At 42.3% G+C, this 25,923-nt stretch overlaps 1 protein-coding gene across 2 annotated transcripts in view; it reads left to right on the forward strand.

Annotated features, from left to right (window-relative positions):
- wnk4a (WNK lysine deficient protein kinase 4a) overlaps positions 1-25,923 on the forward strand; it is a 91,556-nt gene that overhangs the window by 14,463 nt on the left and 51,170 nt on the right. For both annotated transcript variants that reach the window (XM_041217587.1, XM_041217589.1), the window contains exons 2-4: positions 14,346-14,518; positions 15,995-16,215; positions 22,727-22,884. In XM_041217587.1, the coding sequence (XP_041073521.1) occupies positions 14,346-14,518; positions 15,995-16,215; positions 22,727-22,884 (552 nt within the window). The remainder of the gene's footprint in view (positions 1-14,345; positions 14,519-15,994; positions 16,216-22,726; positions 22,885-25,923) is intronic.

Below are 25,923 nucleotides of genomic sequence, written 5' to 3' on the forward strand. Positions count from 1 at the left end.
GTCATAAGCCCCATCCTTTGCAGATACCCCTTATCATCGAGGAGCCAACCCTGGATCCTGTGTGGATCTGCGATCTACTCAAGATGTATGAGTTGTGGACGCTTCCTGGATATCTGTCGCAAACCTGCATGATAAGTTTCTTATGGTCACAGACCAGCTGTTCATTGAGTGCTTGGAAGTCTTTCCTGTTTATTTGTTAGAGTGCCTATTGACAAGGAGCTTTTATAGCGACATGAGTGCAGTCGATAGTACCTTGTACCTGTGGGAATCCAGGAATCGCTGCAAAGTCCACTGCCCTGGCTCCTGGCTTGCTTGATCACTGTTGAAGTTGACGTAATTGTGGCCTTGGCAAAAATGGTGTCAGTCACCTCATGTATACGTTTGTGAGTGGAGGCGTTAGAGATGTCGCAGAGGTCCCCAGTGGAGCCCTGGAAGGAGCCGCTCGTGTTGATGTTCAGTGCCGTGATTACTTTCACAGCCAGTGGCAATGGATGCCATCCCAGTCCCCGTGGTGCCAATTCCTGGAGAATGCGGCATAATTTGAGTCACCAGATCCTGGGACATGTGGAGGCATCAGTGACTTTGTCTCTTGCTCATCTGCAGATAAGACATGTGAGTTCTGTACACCCTCGGACTTCAGAGGCACCTACACACGACATTTCTGTGAGCCTCGTCCTCTGTGTCCTGCGGGAGTCCTGCTGCCCCTTGGACTTGAGGGTTTAGCTCCTCCCTTTGGGGAGCCTGGCACCTCGATCATAATCTTCTCCTTCCCCACTCCTGCCTGTATACGATGACGCATCAGCAATAAATCCAGGCTCCATCCTCCTGATGGTCTCCTCTCAGCAGCTTCAATGAGAAACAGACATGAGTCAGCATCAGCCTGCAAAGGTCCTATTTCTGTCAAAGACTCGTCAGTGAATGTGGGTTCAAGGGCTTTGTACCAGTGTCAGAAACAAATTACCCCAAAAATCCAGGTTAACGCAACATGTGTTTTAAGGTGTGTCTTCCCCTCACTTCGCTCAATTGCTCTGGAGTGCGTTACTGCCCTGGGGAATCTCCACGCTGTGAACAAGGGGTTAATACAAGGAGATCGATTAGTGACACTTTGGGGGATTAGCCTCGCATGAAAGCACATTATAATTTCATTTTCCTGATTCCCTGCATCGTCATTGAAAAGCTCCTAATATGCCTCAGCTGTACATCTCTCCTCATTTGGGAATGCACAGTTCAGTTGGGTGCCCCTTTAATCACTCCCCCCACCCCTGTGCAGGCACCCACCCTCCAATCAGCCCTCGGAGCCCTCACCAGCAGAGTATCTCCTCATTTTAATTTTGTACTGTGCCATCACTGCAGTTTGGAAGATGGTGGTGCTGAGGTCTCACTACCAGGCCAGCTTGGACCCTCCCTGTATGAGCATGAAAATCCCTCCCATCATCCTGCAGGAGCTCAATGTTCAGGTTTCCCCCCTCAAGTGCCCCCACAATCCCTTTCCCCCATCTAAAGGCTGCAGATGCCTCCCCTGACTATGTGTGACATCTGCAGTCCAGTATGGGGATTGCAGAAACCCCCCCCCTCCAGACCAACACGTGTGATGATGCAACAACGCCCTGCGCACAACATGCTGGGCACAAATAAGACTGGACTGACCTGACCTCCCCCTGCCTGGACTGGGACAAGGACAGTCTTTCCAAGCTCAACATTGAAGCGCTTCTTCGCTCAGCGATCCTCCTATTCTGGCCCTGTGTCATTCTGTAACCAACTCTCTCCCCATCCTGGCCCTGAGGCCGTTTCCCCACCACCCCTACTGCCCCCAGTTATGTGTCTGAGTGCAACCTTCCCCACTCTTATCCCCCGGTGGAGGCCTTGCCCAGCAGCCCCTTCCCTTGCCTCCAACCTGGTTCAGTGGAGGCTTTGCCCTGCAGCACACTAAAAGCCACCCCACCTTACTGCTGGAATGATAGGTAAAGACTGGCCTCTGACACCCCCTGAAAGTTTTTTTTTTGCAAAAATATACTTTATTCATAAATCTTCAAAAACATTTCGCACCATTTCAAAATCACCATTACAAAAATACAATCAGATTCAACTTTTACAACATGAATCACAAGGTGTATCAGTACAAACAATGAATATTACAATCATTGGCAGACATTCATTTTAAGCTGTACAGCCTGAGGGGCTCTTTACAGTTCCCAGCCCCTCGGTGCACTGTGGCAAAAAGGTCTTAGGCAACGACCCTTCCCCATTGCGCCTTTGTGACGGCTGCCCCAAACTTAACTGTGTCCCTCAGCACGTAGTCCTGGACCTTGGAATGTGTCAGTCTGCCTGAAAGTGATCTGGTGCTGCCTGCGAAGCCTGGCGATGGCTCTGAGTTGCCACGAGTGCTGTGCGATGCAAGGTAAACACACAAACCTCAAAGTCATAAGCAAAGTGCAGGTCGCCAGGTGCATTCACTTATATACCATTGTGAAACATGTTGGTCTAATTGGACACCGACGTACCCTCTTGATCCAGCGTAGGAGGATGATTCTGGCGAGCAGCCCTTATAATGAAATGCAAATGTATTGAAATGAGGTTCCCAATGTGCCACAGGGGGCAACGCGGCCCACCATTGGCAGCTGGAGCATACGATCCCAGACGGCTTTTACAATGGCGGTAAACTGATTTTTCCAATCTCGTGATATTTTCCATTCACTCTTCTCCGCCATGGTATCTGTCACAGGTGGGGCTGGAAAATCCTACCCACTTAATTTAAGTATAACACAAATTAGATTTAGGATCAAGCTTTTAGCATTCTATCCCAAAAATGTGTCCTAACCCCAAAGAAGCAAGACACTTTCGTTTTACTTATTGCTACTTGTGTGAATTTTCTCTTTTAGTGTAAAATTATAGACAAATGAAGATCTGCTACAATTATAAAAGAAGTGGCATTTATACAATCAGGCTGTGTTAGATTGACTGCCAAGTTCCATAAGTGGAAGAATTGTGCTCCAAATCTATTCTGTAAATGTTCAGTGTTTTTCCGATCAAGCAAGAAGTTACTTTGTAACTCCGAACATGTATTTGAAAGTGCAGGAGATCTGACGGTGTAATACATTGGAGAACTCTATACACGATAGCATGGAACCATACATAGGAAGGCATTTTGCCTAATAGGCAAATTCCTAATCTCAGATGGGTCACCAAGAAAAACATCAATTAGAGCTCATCATGAGAGCGAGAAAGAAATTGTCAGCCTGCTAGTAACTTGTTAAGGGGCAATATTTCCAGGACTTGATTCTTATTATCTTGTTTAGGCATAAGGTATATTTTGGGGAAGGGGTGTAACTCAGCAGATTAACGAACAGGTTGAAGTATATTAGATATTTTATTCAGGCTTGCTTTTGAATATTATGAAAAATCTCTTTGAATAATAACTAATATATGTGTTAGTAAAGTGAATAATAAATTAGAGTTCAATGGTGGCTGTCAGAACTGTGCTGTTAATTGGCATGTCGTTGGGATTCAGGGACAGATCTCAAAATCTCAATTGAGTCCCATCGTGAATGCATTAGGCTGTTGTGATTGAGCAAATAAATGGGACTGTTTTATTACATTCTATCATTTTAATTAATCAACTAAATTACATTCAGATCTTACAAAAATGATTTGGCAATGGTGATTTCCAGGCCGTTTATCACTTAAATTATTTTAATGAGAATACATATACTAGTTGTATGAGAGCTGTTGGTTAGTACACACTAGATTGCCTTTGTAGACAGGAAATCATTAAAGTTTACAAATACCAGATGTGTAAAGGTTCAGTAGATATTTTTTCAATAGCCTATGACTCTTTAATGATGAATTGGTTACACTGGAGTCTTCACTTTGCCCCAAACAAAGTACAAATACAATCGCTTCCATCAGTGGAGCACAGAGGAATGGATGTCAGTCTGGACTTGATCCAACACAACTTAAACTGATCCAACCGAAGCTTCTATTCAGTCCACATTTTGTACATGCCAAACCTTAGTCATTTCTCTTAAAATAGTTGTTCCCTATTGAGTTGTATTGGCTCTGTGTTGGAGAGTAGATAGTTACTTGTGAGCTTCTTACTGTGAAGGGGTCTGTATATATTGCTCATGGAGGGTACATCTTTTTTTAACAAGTCTTGCATTTGATCAGTTTTTTCAGATACAGGAGGTGTAATTCATTTTCCACTCCACTCAGTCCCCAGAACTTTTAACAGTTGATGAATATAAGATTGACTTGCATTTTCGCGTCTTTCATGACCTCAGGACATCTCGAAGTACTTTACAGCCAATGAACTAATTTGGAAATTTAGTCACTGTTGTATTGCAGGAAATGCGCAATTAAAGGATATGTATTAGCATTTTCTGATTGCCAGGCTTAAATCTTTATGACTAAGTTAATATATTTTACAATTGTCAGGTAGGGAACAAAGGGAATTAAGGGAGGTGAATTAGTGACGAGGCTTTGTATAATTTATTTCCATGTAATATTTAGAGAAATAGGGAATTAAACTAATTAAGTGACAGGTTATTAAAACGTATAGTTATTAAGACTGATTCCCGACCACTCACACTGTGAACCCACCATAATTTCTAACTTTTCAACACACCGGAAAAATCATCTGGAAAAATGGGAAATCTGCTTGACGTAAATATATTGAGTATAGTAGCCATCTGTTTGCAATTATTGTTCAAGCATTTGGTTATTATAATAATATTAGAAAATGTCAGTTAATTTTACAAAACTTCTGCAAGTGTCAGCTGTGGCTCAATTAATAGCCCTCTTGCCTCTGAATCAGGAGCTAGTAGGTTCAAGTCCCACTGCCAGATTTGAGTACAAAAATCTAGGCTGGCATTCCGGTGCAGTACTTGCGGAGCACTGCACTGTTGGAGGTGCCACCTTTCTGGTAGGACGTTAAATGAGGCTCTGTCCTCCCTGCTTTGGTGGATGAAAAAGTTCACGTGGCAGTGATTTACTAGAGGTTTTCATAGTGTGAAGAGACTCTCTAGCTGAGGAGTAAGTGGCACAAGAGTGATCCATTTAAAATCGTCAATGAGAGACGAATAGAGAAAATTCTTGAGAGAGTTGTTGGAGCTTTATGTTGGGAATAGTTGGGGTAGAGAACATTGTGCTTCTTCAGAGAAGGGTAGATAAGAATATGAAGCAGAGGAAGTTACAGGATTGCAGAGAGACAGTAGTTTGGTGTATTACAGGCTTAATGACCTCCTCCTATGTGGTGAATTGCTACAATAGGCAAAAAACAAAAGTGAGAAAGATTTGACAATAGTTTAATCAATATGTGATGATAACTTTGACTAAAAAGAAATCAATTAATATAAAAAAGACTATAATTGGTTAGTAACTGTAGTAGATAGAAATTAAGCTATCATGTTCAAATTTTCTTATGCATTTTGATATGTCAATGTGATCATCTGCAGCTCTGTTTATGGAACTGAAGGCCTATTCAAAATACAACTATAGGCTTACTTGAATAATCAGATTGACTTAACTCATTGTTTTTTGAAAAGCTGGCAGTAATAATGTAGCCTCATGCGTTGAAGTCCCACAGGTTACAGGTTACACAGGTTAGCTCTTTAGCAAGTCATTTATCTGTGATTATTTGAGGTGATTGCACAGTGAGCGTATTTTCCTCTTGTTGGCATGTGACAGTAAAGCAGTTGTATCCCCAACCCATTTTTCTGCCTCGTGGCTCATTGAGCATGTAGCTTGGATTGCCAGCAAGATCCATGCCACCAAGAAGAAGCTTGCTGCTACAAGGACAAGGGGAGAGGTGAGATCATTTAAAGATTTAAAGTCCTGAAGATCCAGGAGAGACCTGCAATTTTTAGGGCTTGGGCTGGGTCATGCCCAGAAAAGCCCATGGTTTAAAATAAGCCCACCTTTCCTGCCAAATATCAGCCTAAGAGCCCACTCCATATACTTGCTCCTGTCATACGGATAACTGTGTCCTCTCTCCTGCTAGTCCATGGAGTCAGTGGAATCAGTAGTGCTAAATAGGGGTAATAGAATGACAAGCTATGGGCAGGGATAAGGTATCCTCCATCCATCCCACCAGGAGTGATGGAAGGGAAATTTAGTGTGGTGTGGAAACACAGTGAGAGGCCTCATTGCCTCATTTTGATTCCTTTTCCACTGCTGAGACGGAGCACAGAGGAAAGTCCAGCCAGTGAGCTGACAGTGTAAGGGTTATAAATTCTAGGTCAGGCTAATGTATAGTAAAAACTTCAAAGTTATGTAGATTTTTTTAAACCACTGACGAACAGCAGCAACAGTGTATGCCATCTACAAGATGCACTGCAATAACTCACCAAGGATCCTTAGACAGCACCTTCCAAACCCACGACCACTACCAACTAGAAAGACAAGGGCAGCAGATGCATGGGAACATCATCACCTGGAAGTTTCCCGCCAAGCCACTCACCATCCTGGCTTGGAAATATATCGTTGTTCCTTCACTGTCGCTGGGTCAAAAATCCTGGAACTCCCTCCTTAACAGCACTGTGGATGTACCTACACCACTTGCACTGCAGCAATTCAAGATGGTAGCTCACCACCACCTTCTCAATGGCAATTAGGGATCAACAATAAATGTTGGCTTAGCCAACGACATCCATATTCCATTATAAAAAAATTATACAAAAATCAATTTTACAAGCCACGTAAAGTTTTAAAACAGTGCATTAAGCTTGTAATAGTCAGCCACCATTTACACTAAGTCTTATGGTTACGTTCTTTCAATAGAAATGGATTACATTAAAGTTTTTACTGTTTTCATATTTTTACTTAGAAGCTAATCTTGGTTTAAGGGCAAGGAAGATTTGTGCTCTTATGTGATTGAATTAGATCTTAGGGTTAGTTTAATGAAATATTTTGTGTCGCTTCAGTAAGATCACAAAGCTACACAGGATATTATTCTATCAGTATGAAATGGTGATGTCTTAAAACATTTTAGAACCCTTCGTGAAATCTTATTCCCATGTGGTCTTTGCCCTGTCCAAATGTGGATTGCATTAGTTAAGTGCCAGATGTGAACTGCACATAATTTCAGAGCAAATGTCAAAAACCCTTTGTTCAACAGTTTATAAATCAGTTTAACTTTTCTTTCCCAGGATAAGGAAGCTGAGTACAGTGGCATGGTGGTTATGTTACTGGACTGAGCAATCCAGAGGCCTTTACTATTATTCTGGAGATGTGAATTCAAATCTCAACATGTAAATTTGTGATAAAAACAAAATACTTTGGATGCTGGAAATCTGAAACAATCATAGAAAGTGCTGGAAAAACTCAGCAGGCCTGACAGTATCTGTGGAGAGAGAAACAAACTCTGTTTCTCTGTCCACAGATGCTGTCAGACCTGCTGAGTTTTTCCAGCATTTTCTATGTAAGTTTGTGAACTGAATTCAGTTAATTAAATAAACCTATAATATAAAGCTAGTATCTGTAATGGCATCCATGATAGTTGTAAAAACCCAACTGGTTCGCTAATATCCTTTAGGCAGGGAAATCTGTCATCCTTGTGTGGTCTGGCCTATAACTCCAGAGGCATATCAATGTGGTTGACACTTAACTGCCCTGTGAAATGGCCTAGCAAACCATGAAACCTTCTTGAGAGGAGTTAGGGATGGGTAATAGCTTTCCGGCAATGCCCACATTCCTTGAATGTGTCAGAAAAACCTTCGCTTAATTGTCCTAGTTATGTGAAATATAATGGATGAATTATTTTTGCAATATCCTTAACCTGCAGCAGACCTGAGGACCTTTGTGGAGCACAGATACAGTAAGATCGATCGTGCTGCCAAAATTTCCATTGGGCAGGGCATAGGAATTTTGAAGACATGCTTCAGGCGTCTTTATAAATCTAGGGAATGTTTCAGTACAGTTCTGCCAGGTTGGTGTGCATGGTTGGTAGCCTGTCGTATCCTGTACAATTTTTCCACAAACAAAGGGCTACTGATTAAAGCTCAGGAGGACAGAGAAGAAAGTGATCAAGGTCGTCAGGGTCAACAGGCAGCTGAGGCACTATTAGAGAAAGTGGTCACACAGGAGCACCCTTTGCTAGCTGCCAGAGATCTGTGTGCAAACCCAGCAGGGACAAAGCTTCAGCTAAATAATTGCTGTGTCCACCAGAATTACTTTCATGGTCCCCCTTTTTGGAAAGGCCTTCTTGTTATTGGCACTTCAAACAGTTTCTCTTTATTTTCTCTAATCTAAACCATTTGTGACTTTAAACCTCTATCAAGTCTCCTATTACCCATACAATACACTGAGCCATAAACAAATCCTTTAAATTTAAAAAAAGTGGAATAATTTGTTACAGATAGACATATCTTAATATTCTCTAATATGTCAGGGGAACCACAGCAATTGTTGGCTGTCATCTTAAAATATATGTTTTCGGGGATGAAGAGAGAACTCCAACAGGCCGTTTGGCTGGAAATAGAAAATAATCCAGAACTAATTGACTAAAGCGGTGAGGTTTGAAAAATTTCATGCAAAGTCCAGTGTAGGAAGTTAAATGTGTGACATATGATTGAAGCTGTCATTGTACATTTAAATAGTTTCATGAAATTATAAGCAGTGTGTACTATTAGATTGAAGTAATACTATGGATTCACTCCTCGTTCATGATCCAAAGATTTCTCACATGTTGCTAAGTGGAAAAAGATAGTAATAATATGCAAGTTATAGAATATGTTTGAGTATTGCTGAAAAAGAAAAGACACGTTGTCGAAGCTTTTTGTCTTGCACTCATCAGGACATCGTAAGAATATCAAATATAAAGGGAACAACAATTTATATTTCATGAGAAGAAGGTGCTGATTGGTTGGCGAGTAAACTCTGATTGGTAGAAGCATTGCCATGGGGAATGCACCAGTTAACTGATGATTAACCATTAACTGCCAAGTTTTGTTTAAATTCAAACCAGGCAGGTTAACTCTGATTGGTCAAGGCATTGCTCTAGGGAACGAAACAGAGAATGGCTATTGCCTGTTTTGTTTAAGTTGAAACAGGTGCAATTTGTGTACGTGTTTTTTCTGTCTGCAAAGAACAGGGCTCTGTGTATTAATATATGTAGCTTCTAACACACATAAGTGTGCCACACAGCAAGCCCGACTGATAATCTTCAATCGGATGTCAGCATAATTCTTAGCACACTCAGGATTGTTTAGCAAATGTTGTCCAATCACAGAATCCCATCAAATGTTGGATTTGAATTTTAACAGCATGGACTGATTGGGTACGGTTGGTCTCTTGCCTGTTGCGAACAGCTAAAGGGACATGCTGTTTGATATAATCCACCAGTCTTTGGGACGTATGGCCTACGTACCTAGCATCACAATGGACTGAAATTCATTTACTACATTTCTCATTTTTGTGATAGGCAAAACGTCTTTTTAGCAGCATCCTGTTAGTGGCAAACCCTAGGTGTTCTGTTTACATTTGGCATTCTTGTGAATTGTCCTGATGGGTGCAAGGTGAAAAGCTTTGACAATGTGTCTCTTTTTTCAGCAATAATCAAGTTCTGCAATACCAAATGACTAAAAATATGTTTGATTATTACATGAAGCACATTTGAGCCTGAGACCATGCATCCATGACATCACTAAGACCACCTGTCTCCACCTCCATAATATCACTTGGCTCCACCCCTGCCTCAGCTCAGCTCATCTGTGGCTGAAACCATCATCCATACCTTTGTCACCTCAAGACTTGATTATTCCTAGCTGGCCCCCCACATGCTACCCACCTTAAATTTGAAATCACCTCAAACTCTGCTGCCCATGTCCTAACTTGTACCAAATTACATTCACCCATCACCCCTATGCTCATTGACCTATATTGGCTCCCAATAAAGCAATGCCTCAATGTAAAAATTCCTATCCTTGTTTTCAAATCCCGCCATGGCCTTGTCCCTTCCTTTTTCTGTAACCTCCTTCAGCCGCATAACCCTCTGAGATATCTGCGCTCCTCTAATTCTGCTCTGTTGCGCATTCCCAATTTTAATTGTCCTACCATTAATAGCTGCGCCTTCAGTTGCCAAGGTCCTAAGGTCTGGAATTTCCTCACTTAACCTCTCTGATTCGCTCCCTCTCTTTCATAGAAACATAGCAAATAGGAGTAGGAGAAGGTCATTCGACCCTTTGGGCCTGCTCTGCCGTTTAGTATGATCATGGCTGATCCTCCATCTCAATGCCGTATTCCCACGCTCTCCCTATACCCATTTACGCCTTTAGAGTCCAGGAATCTATCTGTTTCCTTCTTAAATATATTCAGTGACTTGGGCCAGGATTTTCCCCTCGGCGATTTGGGAGCAGAGCCTGCTCGCCGAGGGGAAAATGACACGGGATGATGTCAGAAGGAACCCTCGACGTCATCCTGGTCCCTTTAAATATTCACAAAGGCGGGAGGACAGCAAAATTCGTTGTCCGCCCGCTGACCTATCAATGGCCAATTAAGGCCATTGACAGGCTAATTAACCTTATTAAACACCCTGCCCGGCCAACCTTGAGGCCGGTGGGCAGGCCAGGAGCCCCAGCGGGCTGCAGATTATTAATGAAACTTCATCCACTTGCGGGATGAAGTTTCATGTCCGTTTTTTAAAAATTTAATAAATTTTATGTGTTTATTATTAACATGTCCCATCTCGTGTGACATTGTTCTATTATGTTAAAGGTGTTATATAAATACAAGTTATTGTTATCGTTTAATCAATTTTAAATGCAGTTTTCTTGATCACTTTATAGAATTCTAATGCATTTGTGGTCAGTTGTGGAATACTGTGGCTAGTTATTGTCATCTTAGCCATGTTTATCTCCATTCTTATTACATTATAATTTTTGAGATTCAATCCAAAATATTGATGTACTGGTCCTTGAAAAGACTCAATGAAAGGAGCCATTTTTCCACTACCTACGATGTGTAAAATCATGGGAGGAATTTTATGGTAGGATCAGGGCTGTAAAATGCGGCGAGCCGTTCAATGGTCCGTTGACTTGAGCAAGACCATAAAATCCCACCGAAGTAAAATTTCGCCCCTTGTTTTTCTAACCTAGCAGGAACACAGGCATCAAATTTGCATCAAAATTTCGTTCACTCTGACATCCTTTTAAACAATGAAGGTGACAATGTGGGGCTGAGTGTATTGATTTTGATTGTATTAATAATGATTTTATTTAAAAAAAATACTCCAGTGCATTATTGAATGCTCTTACATTGGCTGCTGTTATATAAAAAGGAAGTTTGAAGGACAATGTGGATTTACCTCATTCACATAGTTTCTTTGATAAGAAATACTACGTGTATTGTTAATCATTTAAACAATGCCTGATTATACCTGAAACCCAAATATCTTAGGCAAATATATTGATGTCCTAAATAAATATGTCTTTCCATCCCCTGTTTTGAATACCCATTATTTCTGTACGTGTAATCGTTTTGGCAAGAATATTGTCCGTCAAAGATGACGTGACTGAAAGTGATAGGAAACAGATTGTTGAGTTGCACAGGCAGCTTAGAAAACGTGGTCAGTAGCAAAATTACAAATCTGTTTTACATAATCAGATCCGACCCTTAGGAGAGGGGCATGGGAAATGGCAAAGGTTGATACACCAGATCTGAATATTAGTGGTCCCAAAAAGTTGTTTGCCAGCATACCTGAGATGAGAGGCCTGAACTTCTTCAGAAATTTCAATCTCTTCAAAAGCAAGTGACAGTAAAAATGTAAAGTGCTTTTATAACCACCAATTCAAGGACCCTCCTCAGTATGTGCCAGACTGTTGTGGAAGCTTTGTATTTTACATTTTTGTACTGACAGCAAATGTAGGTTTTGAGTAGACTGATTTGAGAAAGTGCCAGTACCTAGGAACTTGTGAGCAGCTGCACAATATTTTGCCTCTTTGCTGGTGTTAAATGAGAAAACCTTAAAACTGGAATGGTTTACATTTTCCATGTTTTGCCATGCCTCGATGGTATAGGGAAATTGTATTCAGCAGCTCGTACTTAAGGAGTCACATTGCAATGTATTATATTGGGTTTAATTTGTAGCAGATTTCTGGAAAGAATTTATTTTCTGATTGTGGTTTGCACACGTTAAGGGCCTTTCAAAAAATGAACCCTGCTCCTGGGCCTGTAAACCATTAGCACCAGACCTGTACGTAGTTTTTTTGATCCCATAGGTAATGAATTTACTATAGGTGGAATGTTAACAGTTCTTTATTTTGGCTGAGTGCATACCCTTTCACAAGGAGTCAGAAAAATAGTTGACTTACGTCCCTTATCCTTGCACAAAGCACCCTAACACTTACTACTGGGGAGTAGTAAATGCCAACTCCATATGTGCAGCTGGCTTCAGAGGAACATTTATAGAAGCCAGACTGTGCTTTATTTTCAAAAATAAAGTTCACTAATGTCTGTGCCAAGAAAAGCTTACTTTTTTGTATTATCTCCGCATGGACATTGTTTTCTAAGTAATATTCATTGAGTGATGTGACAGCTGTGGTGTGCCACTGAATGATTGGCTGTGAGTTCACACATGTGATTGCCCACATGGTCACATATTGGCAAATCTGATTGAAACAGGAGGCATCCTACCCACTTAAGGCATTTATAACTCTCAAGAGAACAGGGAATAATCTCGCATGCAATTAAGGGAGATAAAAAATAGCCGTAAGATTAGCCAAGGGACGTGTGGAAAATTATGCGTAATTGCCGCAATAATAGCAAAATCTTTCTCAGCTATGTCAGAAGACCATTAAGGATGGTAAAGGGCCACTAGAGGATCCCGTTGGGCAGATTCAAACTGACTTTCAGGTTATGGTAAAGCTGCTAAATGTCTATTTTGCATTAGTCTGTAGAGGATTCAGATGAGGGGTGCTCATTATTGAATAGCATAAGTAATATTAAAATAAATCGTGTCAATTTGGATAGATAAGGAAAAATCAAAAAGCTGTGGATAAAATCCATCCATGGGCAATTAAGGGATGGGATAGGGGCTTTGCGAGCCCCATGCCCATTTCTTCAATAGTTTAATAGAGTCAGGGATTGATCCCTTCTGCTGGAAACTAGTTCCTGTAGCTCCTATTTTTACAAAAAAGAGGAAAAATTAGAACCAGGGAACTAGAGGCCTGTCAGTTTGACATACATTACTGGGGAAAAACTAGAAGGGATCGTAAGAGATACCTTTACAATCACTGAGAAAGGAAAATTCACATGCAGCTTCCAAAAAAAATCCCACCTAACAAATTTGATAACTGGTAGTGGATAAGGGAAATCCAATGGTCTTTGCTTGCCTGGAGTTTCAGAGTACCAAGGTTCCTCGTACTAGGTTACTTCACAAGTAGGAATCTTCTGGTATCAATAGAAATTAGGAATTGGTTCCAATCCCACAACCCAATGGTTGTGGATAGTGGATGATTCAATTTGGACACTTTCTACCAGTGGTATTCCCCTAGGTCTACTACTCTTCAAGGTCTTTATTAATGACCTGGACAGCATTATTGAGAGTATGGTAAATAAGTTTGCAGATGACACCAAAATCTGCGCAATGGATCAGATGGTAGAGGAACGCAATCAAATCAAGAAAAAAAATTAGATGTACTAGAGGAGTGGACCAAACATTGTCAAATTGCATTTAATTTAGATAAATGTAGTGTCATGCATGTTCTTTTGGGATAATCCAGCCAACGTGGTGTGTGGCAAGCTTGTTGGACCAGTTGGTCTGTAAATTCTGTATGTTCATTTGTTCTCAACCATGCCATTGCTGGAGCCACAGATCATAAACCAGGTCTCTCCCCACAGGAAAGTAATGACACTGGAGGGAAAAATATCTTTGGGTGAGTCTTTCACATGTTTTAGCAGTAGGTTCCAGGGCAGCATTGGTGGAAGTCTAAGAGGCAGTCACCTTCCTGCCAATTCAACAGAAGATGGTGTGTTGCATATGAAGATCAAGAAGGGATAAGAAGAAAAATGCCCTCAAAAGGAAAAGTCTTGTCCTTAATATAAATTTCAAAGAATGCTAAATAAATTACTCATGCCATTTCTATAACTGACAAGCAGTGCTTCACAATTTTAAGGTATCATGCTAGCACATTGTGAATTGGTTGTTGATGTTATATGGATCCTAAATGTGTTCATACCAAAGTCCAGATATTTTACTCTAGCTATTAACCTCCATAAAAGTACTGGAATTTGGTACTGGTGCATCACATGGTGATATTGATGGTCATTTCTGTGTTAGTTTCTTATATAATCTAAAAATGGAATCTGGTTTTGTTTTTTTTTAAAAAATCACATACTCATTTGTTTTCTCACAGACTCGAAAATTATCGAAGGCGGAGAGGCAGAGGTTCAGTGAGGAGGTGGAGATGCTGAAAGGATTACAACACCCCAACATAGTGCGTTTCTATGATTCCTTTAAATGTTCAGTCAAAGGTCACAAGTGTATTGTGCTGGTGACGGAGCTGATGACATCAGGGACGCTCAAAACGTAAGTAGTGAGGTAACGACCATTTAGAGCTGGCTGACAGATTCTCTTTATAGACACAGTGTGGTGACTGGTGTAACAAGCAAGTTGGGTTACATGTGCTGGAGCGAAGATGAATGATAACTGACACTTATGTAAAATTTACAGATGCATTTCTAAAGAAATTCCAAAACTAAGATCGTTCCCCCAATTCCAACTCCCCTCCTCCCCTAACCTCATTTCTTCCGAAGAATCTTTGAGATATCACGAACCTCTGGAACTTCGCTCAAGTAGCCGTTCTTTATGTGCTAGTCTGGACAATGAACATGACTAGGCTATTCAGCTGCAGTGGCCATTACACACAAGCATGATTTCTCATGAATCAGCAAAATGGAATAATGGCCAAGTTTGTGTTCCACAGATGGGGATGCTTAGGCCAATCATAGCACATTGCTGCCACCTCAGCTGAGACGTTCTAACTGGATATATAGCAAGGATGGTACCTGCCTCTTCTGTGTAACAATGCCACATTATGTATTGCACCAATCCACTCCATTATCAGAAGCAGACATTTTTATGAAATTGAAATCAATGGCAAAAAAAATCAGGAGAGTTGTAAATTGGGCTGCTGACTCTCTCTCAGCTATTTTGCACAATCGCACAAGGATCTAATTTAAAAAACACAGGACAAAAATCATGACATAAATTACAAATAAGAAAATAACAATATTTATGTAGTAACTGTTCATGTTTTATATTTTTTTGAACGACATGTTTTTAATTTTCTGTGTAATTTTCCTACCCTTCCCTACAATTCCTTATGACAATTATAAGATCAGCCTGCTTGATTGGCACCCCATCCACAAGCTTTAACATTCATTCCCTCCAACACTACATTGGCAGCAGTATGTACCATCTGCAAGATGCAGAGCAGCAACTCACTAAAACTTCTTCAATAGCAGCTTCCAACATGTGACCTCTATCGCCCAGAAGGTCAAGGGCAGCAGAACCACCTCATGCAAGTCCCCCTGCAAGCCACACACTATCCTGACTTGGAACTATATCGCTGTCGTTGGGTCAAAATCCTTGGAGCTGCCATCCTAACAGCACTACACCACGTGGGGCAGAATTTTACGGCCTCCTCGCGGTGAGGGTGGGGCCATAAAATGCGGTGAGCCATTCAAAAGTCCATTGACTTCGGCGGGACCGTAAAATCCCACCCACATAAAGTTCCGCTCCATGGACTACAACGGTTCAAGAAGGTGGCTCACCACCACCTTCTCAAGGGCTTTAAGCATGGGCAATAAATGCTGACCTAGCCAGCGACGCCCGCATCCTGTGAAAGAATAAATAAGAGTTATATGTGATGAATGAATGATGACATTTGGTGGGATTTACAGTGTGTAATGTACAACAAAATGACACTGGCAGAACCATACAAATGACAACTGGAAGGTTTGCTGCTCAGGCTGCAATGCTATTTTACTGCTTTATCTTCAGGTACCTAAAGCGGTTCAAAGCAATGAAGAATAAGGTTCTGCAGAGGTGGAGCAGACAGATTCTGAAGGGCCTACAGTTTCTTCATACACGGTCACCTCCTATCATCCACCGTGACCTGAAATGTGATAATATCTTCATTACAGGGCCAACTGGCTCTGTAAAGATTGGCGACCTTGGTCTTGCAACACTAAAGAGTGCATCATTTGCAAAAAGTGTAATAGGTAAACACAATTTAAGATCGTATATTACTTTATTAATCAGATTAATATGACATCATAGTAGAAATTAGTTTCTGGCAGTTTGATCCCACTTGTCCAGTGGGGTCCAAAGTACTAAATTTCCCTCGATATGACATTACTTGGCACTGATTTGGTAATCTCATTCAGAACCATATGACTGAGCAATGTAATATGAAAATATTAGTCATGCATTAAAAGAAGCCTACTTAAGTTTAGCATTGCGGGTACCTTGTCAGCATTTCATTTAACCCATGACCCAACTGAGAAAGGAACTCCTGGTGTTGTCAACTGAGGGTAAACAAATGACATCTGCTGCAACCTTTCCTCCAGAGCAACGTCAAAAAAACCTGAATGGGAATTTCAAAGCTCCCCCCTCACACAATTAAAATTACTATCCAGCCTCAAAGAACATTTCAACTGTCAGCAGCGTCTTGTCTGCTCTGAAGGGGATGGTAGGAAAGAAATGACAGGCAAACATGAAGTGAAAGGAAAACCAAATGAAACACAGTCTGCAGGTAAGTGATGCACAACCACAACCAGTGTTGCCTGGGCTGGAGCGTTTCAGTTATGAAGAGAGATTGGATAGGTTGGATAGGCTGGGGTTGTTTTCCCTGGAGCAGAGAAGGTTGAGGGGGGACCTGATTGAGGTGTACAAAATTATGAGCGGCATAGACAGGGTAGATAGGAAGAAACTGTCCCCTTTAGTAGAGGAACCAATAACCAGGGAGCATAGTTTTAAGGTGAGAGGCAGGAGGTTTACAGGGGATTTGAGGAAAAATGTTTTCACCCAGAGGGATGGGGGGGGGTGGGGGTATCTGGAACTCAATGCCTGAAAGCGTGGTAGAGGCAGGAACCCTCACGACATTTAAGTATTTAGATGAACATTTGAAACGCCATAGCATACAAGGCAACGGGCCAAGTCCTGGAAAATGGGATTAGAGTAGATGGGGGCTTGATGACTGGCACAGACACGATGGGCTGAAGGGCCTCTTTCCATGCTGTAAACTCTATGACACACACTATAACCTAGCATCTGCCCCTTTTTTGATGGCTGCTGAAGTGATGCTGGTGTTGCATGAAATAATTGGGAAGCCAGTGACCCTGAAAGGAGATGGAGACACATTTGAGGCTGTAGCTGTTGTTCACCATGCCAACCAGGTGTATATTAGCTGCAGGTGCACTTGCAGCAGCTTTGTGCTAACCTGGAGTCTCTAAACTTGCTTTCTCTTGGCCATAGCCTGCAGGAGTGGTTGATCATGTTCGCAGGTTCACTCAAATATGCATCCACCAGTAAAGTTAGAGCCTTCGCAGAGCACATCCATGTCATTAAGTCTGCAGTTGCTTTGGAATTGGAGCCTTCACTAATTATCTGTGCTTGGCTGTGTGAAGATCCAAGTATAAAGCTATTGGCAGGTGGGCACAGAATACTTCTGATGCAGCCTAATTTATCTCGTATTCCTCCATTGGTGCTTCTCTTTATTGTTCTCCAAAAAGAACAAGTATTTGGGATTCCCAAGAGGAAGCACAATGTGGTATTATTGTCAGTGGCAAAAAATGGCTATTCCGGAACAATCACAACAGTGTCTTGTGACCATTTAAATGAAAACAATGGACAAAGAGAAAAAGAAAATGCAAGAAAGCAGGATAAAATGGCATGAAAATATTCAAAGCGACAATCAGACAGAGCTTTTCAAATCAAGTGCCCATTTTAATAGGTGCAGGCACCATAAAATCCCATTTCCCTCTAAATAGCATAATGGGGAGCTGGCTTCAGTATTATGATTACACGCTTGTCTGTTTCCTTCAACTCAATTGACATTGAACTTTAAAAAAAAGCCATAATGCACAACATTGGCAGAAATCCAGTGTGATGGATTTGTACTCCATTTCTAAATTAGTAACACCCAATTTATGCCTGAAAGACATGGATTATCAATTGGAAAGTATGCCCGCAAGTGCCAAAATCAAACAAGTGGAGTAGAAAATGCTTTATTAAAGCTGGAATGAAGACTAGAGCAGAACAGTAAACATTTGGTCTGTGCTATACTTGATCTAGAAGTGTATTAAATTTCTTGGAATTAATACAAAATCTTGTACTAGGAGGGATTTGATGTGGAGACAAAGAAACAATCAGGTGCCAGTAGGCTGTATTCAAGCCAAATGTTCAAAATTGTTACATATGCTCCTTAGCAAAGGCCAACATATGCATATATTCAACATATTCAGATACATAATTCCCTGAAAGTGGCATCACAGATAGACAAGGTTGTAAAGAAAGCTTTTGGCATACTGGCCTTCATAAATCAAAGTATTGAGTATAGGAGTTGGGATGTTATGGTGAGGTTGTATAAGACATTGGTGAGGCCAACTTTGAAGTATTGTGTGCAGTTCTGGTCACCTAACTACAGGAAGGATATCAGTAAGATTGAAAGAGCGCAGAGAAGATTTAGTAGAATGTTGCCGGGTCTTAAGAAGTTGAGTTACAGGAAAACATTAAACAGATTAGGACTTTATTCCTTGGAGCATAGAAGGATGAGGGGAGATTTGATAGAGGTTTACAAAATTATGAGGGGTATAGACAGAGTAAATAAGAGTAGTCACTTTCCACAGATTAGGAGAGATAAACATGAGAGGACATGGCTTTAGGGTGAAAGGGGAAAGGTTTAGGGGGAACATTAGGGGGAGCTTCTTCACTCAGAGAGTGGTGAGAGTGTGGAACGAGCTGCCATCTGATGTGGTAAATGCGGGCTCACTCTTAAGTTTTAAGAATAAATTGGATAGATACATGGATGGGAGAGGTGTGGAGGGTTATGGACTGGGTGCAAGTCAATGGGATTAGCGGAATAATATTTTGGCACAGACCAGAAGGGCCGAATGGCCTGTTTTCTGTGCTGCAGTGTTCTATGGTTGCATAACAGCTTAATCTATTGCTAAGGGGTGTGGATAAGAACTGTTCCTGTTTTGACTAAATGTTACACAAAAACATCATCAGCAAAGACTGATGCACAAACACCATCATCAAGCCAACATCAGTGTCAACTGTGGCTCACTCTTGCTTCTGATTCAGAATGTTATGGGTTCCAGTCCCACTCCACGACACTCCACTGTAGCACTGAGTGAGTGCTGCACTGTCAGAGGTGCTGTCTTTTGGATGTAATATGAAGCTGAGGCACTATCCACCAGCTTAGCTGGTTGCAAAAGATCCCATGTACTATTTTGAAGAAGAGCAGGGGAGTAATTGCCAGTGTCCTGGCTAATATTTATCTCTCAATCAACATCGCCAAAAAGAGATTATCTGGTCACTATCACATGGCTGCCTGTGAGAGCATGCTGTGTGCAAATTAGCTGGTGTATCTCCTATATTACACCAGTAACTATATTTTAAACAGTATTGCATTGGCTGTAAATTGTTTTGAGATGTCCAGTAGTCATGAAAGACTTGATATAAATGCAGGTCTTTTTTCCTTCTTTCAATGGATGAAAAGCAGAGGGTTGATAGACAAGAAACAATAGATCACAAAAGCAACAAGTCAGGAGTGAGCATAAGAAGCCAACAGTGATAACCAGGAGAGAACAAGAGAAAAGCAAAATACTGTGAATGCTGGAAATCTGAAACAAAAACAAAAATAGTTGGAAAAACTCAGCAGCATCTGCGGAGAAGAACACAGTTAACGTTTTGAGTCCGAATGACTCTTCAACAGAACTAAAGAAATATAGAAATGTGGTGAAATATAAGCTGGTTGAGGGGGGGGGCGGCGACAGGTAGAGCTGGGTAGAGGGCCAGTGATAAGTGGAGGCAAAGAAGAGATTGCCAAAGATGTCATGGACAAAAGGACAAAGGGGTGTTGACAGTGGCGATATTATCTTAGGAATGTATTAATGGGGACATTAAGGGTAGAAAGCAGGACAAACAAGTGACAGATGGCCCTGGTGGGGGTGGGGTGGGGGGAAGGGATCGAAATGGGTTAAAAGGTGGAGATAAAATGATAGATCGAAATGAATTTAAAAATAGGTGGGAAAAGAAAAATATATTTAAAATATAAATTTGGAAAAAGGGGGATCGGAAAGGGGGTGGGGATGGAGGAGAGAATTCATGATCTAAAGTTGTTGAACTCAATATTCAGTCCGGAAGGCTTTAAAGTGGGGATGGAGGAGAGAATTCATGATCTAAAGTTGTTGAACTCAATACTCAGTCCGGAAGGCTTTAAAGTGCCTAATTGGAAGATGAAGTACTGTTCCTCCAGTTTGCGTTGAGCTTCACTGGAACAATGCAGCAGGCCAAGGACGGATATGTGGGCTTGAGAGCAGGGTGAAGTGTCGAAATGTCAAGCGACAGAGAGGTCTGGGTCATGCTTGCGGACAGACCGAAGGTGTTCCACAAAGCGGTCACCTAGTCTGCGTTTGGTCTCTCCAATGTAGAGGAGACCGCATTGGGAGCAACGAATACAGTAGACTAAATTGAGGGAAATGCAAGTGAAGTACTGCTTCACTTGAAAGGAGTGTTTGCGCCCTTGGACGGTGAGGAGGGAGGAAGTAAAGGGGCGGGTGTAACACCTTCTGTGGTTGCATGGGAAGGTGCCATGGGAGAGGGTTGAGGTGTAGGGGGTGATGGAGGAGTGGACCAGGGTGTCCCGGAGGGAACGATCCCTGCGGAATGCCGCCGGTGGGGGGGGGGGTGAAGGGAAGGTGTGTTTGGTGGTGGCATCATGCTGGAGTTGGGGGAAATGGCGGAGGATAATCCTTTGAATGCGGAGGCTGGTGGGGTGATAATTGAGGACTAAGGGGACCCTATCATGGTTCTGGGAGGGAGAGGAAGGAGTTGAGGGCGGATGCATGAGGGATGGGCCGGACATGGTTGAGGGCCCTGTCAACCACCGTGGGTGGAAAACCTCAGTTAAGGAAGAAGGAAGAGATGTCAGAGGAACTGGTTTGGAAAGTGGCATCAGAACAGATGCAACGGAGGCGAAGGAACTGAGAGAATGGGATAGAGTCCTTACAGGAAGCGGCGTGTGAGGAGCTGTAGTTGAGGTAGCTGTGGGAGTCGGTAGGCTTGTAATGAATATTGGTGGACAGTCTATCACCAGAAATTGAGATAGAGGTGTCAAGGAAGGGGACGGAATTGTCAGAGATGGACCATATGAAAATGATGGAGGGGTGGAAATTGGAAGCAAAATTAATAAATTTTTCCAGGTCCACAGGAGAGCATGAAGCGGCACCAAAGCAATCATCGATGTACCGGAGAAAGAGTTGTGGGAGGGGTCCGGAGCAGGACTGGAACAAGGAACGTTCCACATACCTCTTAAAGAAACAGGCATAACTGGGACCCATATGGGTACCCATGGCCACACCTTTTATTTGGAGGAAGTGAGACAAGTTTAAGGAGAAATTGTTCAGAGTGAGAACAAGTTCAGCCAGACGGAGGAGAGTGGTGGTGGATGGGGTTTGTTCAGGCTTCTGTTCGAGGAAGAAGCGGAGAGCCCTCAGACCATCCTGGTGGTGGATGGAGGTGTAGAGGGATTGGACATCCATGGTGAAGAGGAGGCAGTTGGGGCCAGGGAACTGGAAATTGTTAATATGATACAGGGCATCAGAGGAGTCACGGATGTAGATGGGAAGAGACTGGACAAGGGGAGAGAGAATGGACAAGGGGAGAGAGAATGAAGTCAAGATAGCAAGAAATGAGTTCCGTGGGGCAGGAACAGGCTGACACAATCGGTCCGCCCGGACAGTCCCGTTTGTGGATTTTGGGTAGGAGGTGGAAGCGGGCCATCCGAGGCAGGGAGACTATGAGGTTTGAAGCTGTGAAGGGAAGATCTCCAGAGGAGATGAGGTCAGTCAGTGACAGTCCTAGAAACAATGGCTTGATGTTCAGTGGTGAGGTCATGGTCCAGGGGGAGGTAGGAGGAAGTGTCTGCGAGTTGACGCTCAGCCTCTGTGAGGTAGAGGTCAGTGCGCCAGACAACAACAGCACCACACTTGTCAGCGGGTTTGATGACAATGTCAGGGTTGGACCTGAGAGAACGGAGTGCAGCAAGTTCAGAAAGACAGGTTGGAGTGGGTGAGAGGCGCAGAGAAATTGAGACGACTGATGTCACGCCGACAATGAAAGAGAAAGCTGAAATGATCAAAATAAGCCATCAACAACATTTACCTTCTTGGAAAGAAAGTATGAGTTAGCAAGACAAACTGGGAAAGTGAGATGAGAGAGAAAAAGTAGCAGCATGAGACAAGCCAGCAACAAAGGCCTCGGTTATAATATACTCCATTGTTTTGATTTAATTCAGTGTTAGTATTATTGACATTTTTAGTTATTCAAATGAGTGTCTCTCTGGTGAAAATTAACTGCCAGTTCTGGAGGTATCAGGAGAACATTGGGGCTGATATTGAGTCTAGCGATCGCAATTGTTGATTGACTGGATTTAAAAGAAAACTTTGGTGTGTGCAACAAACATGTTAACGTTATAACAATGGATCCTACCTTTCCTTGTTTTAGGTACTCCGGAATTTATGGCTCCTGAGATGTATGAGGAAAAGTATGATGAAGCTGTTGATGTTTACGCATTTGGCATGTGCTTGTTGGAAATGGCCACCTCAGAATATCCATATTCAGAGTGCCACAATGCAGCCCAGATATATCGAAAAGTAACAAGCGTAAGTAGAAATTTAATTTTATTTTCAATTTTATTAAGTTAAGAATAACATTCCTGAGTGAAAGCCAATTTACAATTTACAAGCTACAGTATTTACTGATATGTCATATTTCCCAAAAATTTCTACTCCCCAAGTAAGTAGGAAAAAACCTTTGCATTTATATAGCACCCTATATAAATATATACACTCAGGACAACCTAAAGTATGTCCCAATCAGTTATACGTTTTTCATGCGCAGTTGAGTCAAATGCAGGAGCGATTTGTACATGACGGTGTGTCAAACAACCAGATAATCTGTTTTTTTTGTATGTTCCTATTTGAGGGGTAGAATGTTGAACAAACTGCTGGGAAAACTCCCCTTTTTTTTGATCAATGTTATTGGGCCTGTTACATCCGCTCAAATAGACAGGTGCAGCATCAAGACAATGGCCAAGATTTTATGGTCCCTCCCACCTGACAGGATATTGCGGTCCCGCTGAACTGAATGGAAATTTGAATGGCTCACCGCATTTGCCAGGGTCAGACACACCGCGGCAAGGGCCATAAAATCCTGGCCAATATCTCAACTAAAAGTAGCATCTGTAAACATGGGCCATTCCCTTACTACTCCACTGAAGTTAAGTAGTCAAGTCCTGGAGTCCAAGTCTGTAGCCCAGCATCTAGTATGATCTATTAAATTAGGAATCATCATGTGTAATTTTCCTAGTGGTGGTTCCAAGTGAGACAATGACAATGAGTCACAGCATTGATGTCATGTTGGGGGAGCACAAGAACTAAATGCTCCCTGTTGTTAATATTAAAAGCACATTATATGATTTAAGAGTAGGATAAAAACACAATGTTGGAAATGCTCAGCAGACCAGGCAGCATCTGTGGGGAGAGAAATAGAGTTAATCTTTCAGGTTGACTTTCATCAGAAGTGGAAATTAGAGATGTAACATGTTTTAAACAAGCACAGAAGCAGGGAAAGTGGGGAGCTGGGAAAAGAATTAAAGGGAAGGTCTGTAGTCATATATCGGTTAACTGTAAGTCTTCATTGATTCTATTTACAAATATACAGTAAAGAGTACAAGCTGGAAGCTGTCTCCATACTTGCTGGTACAATAGCTCTCAAAGACTAGATTGACTGTGGGTGTGGATCATGGGCTATCCTACATCACAATGCGGGCAGTACTGTCCTCAGTCCCTTATTAACCTTATATGTGCCAGACCCTTAGACTACATCTCTCCCCAAGTGTTCTGGCGGGAGAGTAGCTGTGGGAGTCTATCCTCAGAAATGGAGACAAAGAAGTTAAGGAAGGGGAAGGAAGAGTTGGAGATGGATCATATGAAACAAGGGAAAAGTAGAAATTTGAAGCAACATTCATGAAATTTTCCAGTTTGGGATAAGAGCGAGAAATGGTACCAATACAGTTTGAAAAATCACGGATGTAGATGGGAAGGGACTGGATAAAGGGAGAAAAAGCAGAAATACAATTGCAAGAAATCAGTTCTGTAGGGGCAAGGCTTGAAAACAGTGGGTCTACTGGAGCAGCCCTGATCGTGGACCCCGTTTCCAGTTTTGGTAGAAGCTGGACCAGACATATCGTCCCATTTTCCTCCCCTACCCGCCTCAGGATTTACCCGTGGACTAACTTGGAGTCCGAGCCAGTCGATTTTGAATTTACATCTATTGGTCAGAATATTGCCGTTGGTGTGCGAGGATGAGCCCGACACACCGATGCGTAAAATGACATGTGATGATGTCAGCCGTGCATCCTGATGTCATCGCACGGCATTTCGTTATTTCGTTCAGCAGGCGCACGCCAGAGGTGGCTGCGTGCTCACCAAACTGTCAACGGCCTACTAAGGCCATTAAAAAAGTAATTTACCTCATTAACAACACTGCCCGTCCAACCTTAAGGTTGGCGGGCAGGTGACGAGCTCAAGTGGCCTTCACATTTTTCGGGAAACCTCATCCACGGGCGGGATGAGATTTCCTGAAGGTTTTGTAAAATAATTAAATAAGTTTTGCTGAATTCACAAGCATGTCCCAGCTCATGTGACACTGTCACATGAGGGGACATGTTTGGATAATTTTTTTACTTTCAAGTTTTATTCACAAATTAATCTCCCTGAGGCAGCTCCGTGCCTCAGGGAGATTGCTGCGCTCTTATGCACAAAAGAGCACAGGCCTGACTCTACCCCCCTGCCCCTGACCGCACAGGTAGCGCTGAGCGCCAGCAACCGTGCGTTACACTGGGCCAGCCTCAATTGGCCCGCCTGCGTAAAATGGTGGCGCGCAGCCAATCACGGCCAGCGATCAGCTCCGTGCCCACCCGCCCCAGCTCCTGAACAGCCCACCTGCCATAGGAAAGATTCTACCCATTATGTCGATGAGACCCAGTTTTAAGTGAGCCCCGGGTCTTGGCCTCCCAGAATTTGCTCCAGACTCGGTACCAACTCTCAGCAGAAGACTTCCTGTCCATTGTCACCAATGCAGTAATAGTCACGAGTCAATCTGAGGTGTGAGGGCAACTTTAAAAACAACAAATACTATTTAAATTATCCTAGTTCTAAGTAGTGCTAAGCAATCAGTTTTGTTTCACTGCCTGCTAAAAGTCAAATTGTTTTCAACCTGTTTGGCTGTATTGTGCAAGAGGGAAAACGTTAACACGTGTTTCCTGGAACATAATGGAAACATACCCATGGCGACATTGTCAATGATTTCAAACCAAATATTCCCTTGTTAGTTAACCATTCAAACATTCCATAAACCAAAGCAAAATGCTAGCTTTGAAGTGAACGGAAAAAGGAAAGGCGTTTGTTTAACTTATCGTTCAGGTCAAGCTTGAAAGGAGGGACTGAATAAAACTGAGGAAGGTCAAGAAAGATGGTATATTTTAGAGGGAATTAGGAATCACAGGATGTGTGGGGCAGTCAGCCCCCAGATGATGCTGATCCTAGGGTTCTCAAGCAAATTATATGTAAGATATGTGCTGTGCAAGTTTCTTGCCCATATCTTTAGTAGCTCACTGGAGTCAGGGACTGTTGCCTTAA

This window comes from Carcharodon carcharias, chromosome 23 (genome assembly GCF_017639515.1).
Source record: "Carcharodon carcharias isolate sCarCar2 chromosome 23, sCarCar2.pri, whole genome shotgun sequence".
In the NCBI taxonomy this organism is placed as follows: Eukaryota; Metazoa; Chordata; class Chondrichthyes; order Lamniformes; family Lamnidae; genus Carcharodon; species Carcharodon carcharias.